Raw genomic sequence first — 6,429 nt, 5'->3', positions numbered from 1 at the left:
CAAACGTTCGCCAAGTAAGGGGGGTCCTTTTTACTTACCTTGCATGACATATCAAAGCTAATGCAGTGACACATTTAATCGAATGACAGTCGACAATGAGCAGAGAAAACATTAGCACGGTGAAACTCTCGTTTGCTCGTTTGCGACAAACAAACAGTCAATTCGGGAGCAAATTATTACTACCCTCCTGCTATGGATGGTGGGTGAAGATGACTTGCGAAAATTGGTTGGAGTAGAAGGCTTTTCCACCCTCTGATTATCTCCTCTTCGACTCTAGATCGGTAGATAAATAAATGCAGAGCTTATCTGCTCATCTCATGTCCCTATTCATCTTTTTCTAAAAAATGTCCCTATTCATGGACAACTTTTTGGGTTGTCTGGCTTGTAGTTGTAGCCATCTTCTATAGAAGAAAACGCTCGGAGTTACGGAGTATCATCAGAAAAAACAGTACTCCCTCGGTCCCTAATGAAAGATGTTTTTTGACATTAGTATAGTGTCAAAAACGTCTTACATTATGAAACCGAGGGAGTAAAAAATTATACGCGAAATAAAAAAGAACAGAGGGAGTATCTTCGTCGCGTCACTGTTTACGTTTTGTAACTCTGTTTTGGGGCGAAAACACGCTCAAGTTTGTGCAGAAGGTCAGGTAGTTATTGAACTTGGAAACAGATTGGACCTGGCTCGAACAGCTACGGCGGCATGGCGCTGGTCAACAACGGAACGGGCGCCCAGGTTTGAGCTCGTCCAGTCGTGCTAGACAGCTAGAGGCTTGGTGGGCTGTGCCGGCGTATCCTCACATATAGAGGAGCAGCCGATCTTTCGAAATTTAGACTCTCAAAAGCCTCTTTAAACCTTCTTTCTTTGAATAGTTTAAATTGCTTATCACATATATGTCAGGTGGTCTTCTTAAACCTTAACTTTTTATGTTTGATCCGCTAAAATGATGTGGTTCCTAACTAGACCCTTAATTTAACTTTCATTTTTCACACAGCTTCATTCAAGCAAAGATTGAAACTAAACAAAGACTTAAACTAGTCCATTCAAACACATTGCATGCCATGAAATTTAAACTACATTGCATAACATAAAATTTAAATTACGATCAAATACATTCCGAATAATATATTTGGATGGGATGAACTCAGCACCCGCGGCTGGAAATTGTTTCCGTGGACTCATATTGCCTGCCTAGCCACTTGTTCTTCCAAAAACGAATCTACGAGCCATCCTTAATCACGAAAGATCCAAAACAAAAGAGATATCTTTTTCCCGCCATGACCAGCCCAAAGGTGTGAATCTCCAAGTTGCAATATACCCAAGGCACAGTTTTTGGTCTAGATACTTGTTACACAATAAAATTTGCTAAATGCCAAAGAACACGGCATCATCTTTTACCTTAAACGATGTTCTCAATATAAGTGGTTTGAATATAGGGGGGTGGAGCACCCAAGTGCTCCTAATCCGCTTCCGTTTGAACTACCATTTATTAAGTAAGGCGTAATTTTTTACCAAGGTCACGAATGCCTAGACCACCTTGGTCTTCGGCTTACAAACCACGCATGTGATGTATTCTTTTGATCTTCTTGCAAGATGTACTTCCATTTTTGGCTTTTTTGGCAGATTTTCAAGATGTGCTTCTTGCTACAAACTTTTCGCCGACTGCCAGAAAAAGAACTACAACTTTCACTTACCTTGCATGACATTTTTTTAGAAAAGGAGGAAGACCTCCGGCCTCTGCATCTGGTCGATGCAACCTTGCATGACATATCAAAGCTAATGTAGCGACACATTTAACCGAATGACAGTCGACAACAAGGGATAAAAAACATTAGCACGGTGAAACTCAAGTATCCTTTCCGGGACACTCCCAAGCTTTATTCTGCGTCTATCACCATCAGCTGAGATGGATGGTCTATACGCTCCAGAAACAAGCACGCGGCGGCGCGCGCGGCCACGGAAATATGCACTAAATAAGCAGGAAAACATCACACACGCAAATTCAAGTTCAACAGCCATTGTCCGCGAAGAAACACGGCCTATTTCGTCATCATCACCCTGGTCGTTATTGTAGAGTTCACTCAAAGGGACGCCCTGCAAAACGGCTGGGTCCTAGTACCCACCCTGGATGTAGGCGTTGAGCCGGTTCAGCTCCTCCTTGTGCTCGCTGACCACCGCGCGAACCACGTCGCCGATGGAGACCATCCCCATCATCTCCGTGCCGCTGATCACCGGGATGTGCCTGATACGCTTTTCTGCACGCCGTGCCATGGTTAGGGTTCAGTGCTTTACAGAACATCTGGTGTGCAACGACGAATGAACTCGATCAGGCGGGCTTACCTGTCATCAGCTGCATTGCTTTCAGGACTCTGGTTTCAGGTTTCACCGTGATCAGCTTGTTCTGTCAAAATGATGCTTTGTCAATGAAGCTCGGCGCGTTCACATAATTGTGATTCACATGCTTATGACTAGAGTTTTTGTACTAATTTTATTCAGGGTGTACGGGGCACAGAGAAAATCAGAACATCCCTGAAAAAAATTGAGAACATGGTATGAGCGTACCTCTTCGGTCATGATATCTCCAACTTTGGTTGACTTGGAGGATCGACCCTGCACTATAATTTTCCGGAGATAATCTGAAAAGGCAAGTAACATAATGTTTGTTACATAGGTAAATCTTTGGTTTACAAAGCTGCTCAGGTTTGCTGTTCTGTTCTTTTGATCACTATGTAGTATTGGTTTTATTTTCAGGCACAACATCTTCATATACTCCTATCTTGCCAGAGTGGCAGTCAGAGTTGGCATTGATGCTGGCTGATACTATTCATGGAGATTATAGGCGAAGAGGTCAATGACTCGATGCTATTATAGGTAAATGAACAAGATCTTTGCGACTGTGAGTGTTTGAGTGGCAGGCTCGAAGTTCGCAACCGTTAAGGTTCATCGGACTTCAAAGAAATTTACGCGAATTGTTTATGCTAGCTGGAGGTTCAGGAGGATCAGAGTTCAACCATTATGGTACTGGATCAGAGTTCAAGTATTTAATGGCACAATGGTCCAAAGCGTTTATGGTAGATGTAGGTCCAGGATCAGAGTTCAACTATTTAGTGGCACAATAATACATGGTTCAAAGCATATATTTTTGTACCTGAACTCTCCCTAAATACTTAATGATTTTCTTTTTGGGAACTCATGGCAACTTGCTGGCTGCAATTTCAACATGAGAATAGGATCATCAAATGTTCTTTCATATATATGTTCCACTTGATAGGGTCATACAGGCTTGTGGCACACTATCTGCAGGTTCTTGATGCATGATGCGTTAAGATTTATTCATCAGTCCTAAGATTCTTGACTGACAGTAATTATAATGCATGTAAGAAACAAGGGTTGTCATCTTTTATAAAGCATTTGCACCTTCACCATACAGCTTTTACTCACAACCCTTCATGTTATTATTACTATTTTCTTTATAATAATGTAGAATAAAGAAGGCAAGGGCATAAACCAAGAAAATGTAAGTAACTTTCTAACGTTTCCTCTTTTAGCACGTCATTTGGTCTGTTTCCATCACAGAGTGTTTATAGACCAGTTTACCTCTCTCTGTGACGATGCCCGCAATTGATTTATCTTCCCCAGGTTTAACAACCACCAAAGCTCCCACATTGTGCTGTGTCATCTGTTGAAACTCTTTTTGTCACTCAAAATCATAAATATTTTCTACTTATGGAGTAATATGACCACTGGGCTAGAAGGGAAATCATACCGATTTGACAGCATCATAGACACTATCATCAGTGGTGCACCAGAGCCATGATCCATCGGCACTCTTCCCTTTAGACTTCAAAATGTCTGCAACAGTGCTGCTCTCAAATCCACTCTCCTCTATTTGAGCAGATGATACTGACATGAAGCGTGGGAACACAGCGGGCAGCATAGCAGGCTTCACAACACTGATGTGTTGCAGGACAGCAGATTTGAGCACACTGCCATGTGATCCGATAGCTTGAATTGCTCGCTGCATTTTGTTCTGTGTCAAATCATACGTGAAGAAACAGTTACTTTATTTTTAACTAAGGGGATAACTGACTTGTGACTTCTTTGATATTAGAAAGACTATTTTCTTAGTTAGAATGGAGATGTTATAGATAGTTCTTTAAAGTGCAGTGTAATTTTTAATAATATAGACCAAACAATATCTATACGTCGGAAAAATTCAATTCAATCCCAAAAATGATTAGTAAATAATATCGTAAACTGATTCTTTCAAGAAGATGAACTTTTATAGCAGGCAACACATGATATTGGGAAACACTAACTGAATAGAATGTGAAAATGAGGTGAAGTGCATATGGGGAAAAGATGGAGCTTTGGTAATGACATGTAACTCAACTGCAGAAGTTTACACTAACATGAACCCAGGCTGAAAGTAAGTATTTGCAAACGTGTGCCTCTGTCATGAGCCAAGGAGCGCGCAAGTGGCGGTTAAAAAAGGTGTTCACAAGTTTTTTGGATCAGGCAATTTGCCTTCTCGGAACTGGGGCAGAACCAAAGTACATAGTAATACAGCACCGGAGAAGGTTGATCAATTAATACATGACTTCAATATGTGGGGCTGGCTAAAACTAAGGATGCTGTCAGACAAAGCAAAGAGACTAGCTCATAACCATACAATGGCAGTTGACCAACACATATAATAAAAAAAAAAGAATGTGAAAGAGTGGATAAGTGGAAGCATTTGCCCAATAATGCAGCTGTGCTCTGCTCACCGTTCCACACAAACAAACAAACCTATCTCCATCCTACAGGAAACACCACCATATCAAATTAGAGCTAGTTCCTACTTCCTAGTGGGCTGATGCAGTGAAAATGATGCTGAGCTTATCTATCATTTTGTACACTAGCCAGTAAAGAGGTAGGAAAAACCGGAGGGAAGTAATTTATGCACAGAAAAATCCGTCGAATTAGTCCTCAAATTTTCTCTTGTTGAATCATCTGCTAAGAACTGAATCCGGCACGTCGGCATAGCCACGTAGCATGTCCTGCCCACTAATCAATCTCATTTGGACTTATATATACTTTAGAGAACCCACTATCAATATGTCCACCCACCCTACTTGATGTGATGTGTTAACACAACATCTTTATATGTCTCTGGCAGGACGTTTTCAGAGTTAGCAAACTATGAGCATTTATTTATGTCACAATCAAAGCAATAAGGAATCACCAACTAAGAGGGAATCCAACTGACGCCTTTCACCCGCAACACTGAACTCTATGCACTCCCAAGGTGCTCGATTCGGCGCTATCAACTCGCTCCCGGTGCAAGAACCGAACGAACAACCGGATCACGGGCCACAAAACAAGGTGGGACACGCCTACCTTGAATGAATCCTAGAACCAAATAACTTGTATTTCTTCTACTTGTGCAACCACGAACTGATTCTGATTGATGCGCAGGAACAGCACACTACAAAACACTCGCTAATCTGGACAGACAAAACTAAGGAAACCAGCAAAGGAAACAGATCAAGCGCACTAACAAACAGAAGAAATCACAGAAAAGAATGAAACGTACTTTCCGGTGACGGCTTTCCGCCTGCTTTCAGCGTCTCTTTCCTCCGCTAAATCTAAAGTGAACAGTGGCCGGCTAGCAGAATGAGATGAAAAACAACAGATCGTGGAGAAACCTAGAGGAACAACACCGGGAGCACACTCATCTGACCCTTCTGCTCGCTTCAAGATGACAGCACGCACTGTAGACGCATTTCTTTTAGAACTAACACTCCACAGATCGGTCATGAACTAGGCAGCTAGTACTATGGATCGACCCATCGCATGGATTTGGTTGGACCGGAGGAAGGGGGAGGAGAAGGAGAGGGAGAGGCCGCTTTACCTGCGTGGCCACGGGACTGAGCTTCGGTTGTGGGAGGAGCAGCGAGTTGCGGGGAGGAAGAAGATGGGGGAGGGACACTTGTGATGCTGGGAGGCAATGGTGGGGGGTGACGAGCGCTAATTAAAGCGACACTCCGCTGCTCTCGCGGTGAGGTGGTGGAGGCATGTGAGGGCACTCGGTCTTATCCACACGGCCCTGTCTGCTCTGCACTTTTGGTTCCATTCTCTTTTGTTTAACCTTTTGTTTTGGACTTTCCGTTCTCCAGTTTCAATGATAGGGTTTCTCGAGGCTGGTACTCTACTATGCGCAGTTTCTTGTAAACAATCAGGGCCGTGCCAGAAATGACAGGATGCATACGGGCTTGTGTGTGTAAAACACAATATGTTGGGAACTTGCTCGACACCCTAAACGGGGTGTGGCTTTTTCATTATATAGAGGTACCAAGGGGTACAATACAATGTTATAATATTAATACACAGACTACGTATATATACAGTCTAACACCCTTCCTCAATCTTAACTGTGGCCTGAAGTA

The 6,429-nt window shown here is 42.6% G+C and overlaps 1 protein-coding gene across 2 annotated transcripts; it reads right to left on the bottom strand.

The window, feature by feature from the left end:
• Positions 1 to 1,800: 1,800 nt before the first annotated feature.
• LOC119286736 (CBS domain-containing protein CBSX3, mitochondrial-like) lies at positions 1,801 to 6,053 on the bottom strand. Of its 2 annotated transcripts, none has more exons than XM_037566180.1 (6): positions 5,895 to 6,053; positions 3,765 to 4,028; positions 3,596 to 3,677; positions 2,561 to 2,634; positions 2,339 to 2,399; positions 1,801 to 2,253 (listed from the first exon to the last, which is right to left on the bottom strand). In XM_037566180.1, exons 2-6 carry the CDS (start codon positions 4,020 to 4,022, stop codon positions 2,111 to 2,113), a joined length of 618 nt encoding a protein of 205 aa, XP_037422077.1. In that variant the 5' UTR covers positions 4,023 to 4,028; positions 5,895 to 6,053; the 3' UTR covers positions 1,801 to 2,110. The 2 variants fall into 2 exon arrangements, with proteins under 2 accessions (XP_037422077.1, XP_037422078.1); XM_037566181.1 differs by lacking the exon at positions 5,895 to 6,053 and adding an exon at positions 5,577 to 5,833.
• Between the last annotated feature and the right edge of the window lie 376 nt (positions 6,054 to 6,429).

Source organism: Triticum dicoccoides, chromosome 4A (genome assembly GCF_002162155.2).
Source record: "Triticum dicoccoides isolate Atlit2015 ecotype Zavitan chromosome 4A, WEW_v2.0, whole genome shotgun sequence".
In the NCBI taxonomy this organism is placed as follows: Eukaryota; Viridiplantae; Streptophyta; class Magnoliopsida; order Poales; family Poaceae; genus Triticum; species Triticum dicoccoides.
This window is presented reverse-complemented; position numbering and strand designations above follow the sequence as displayed.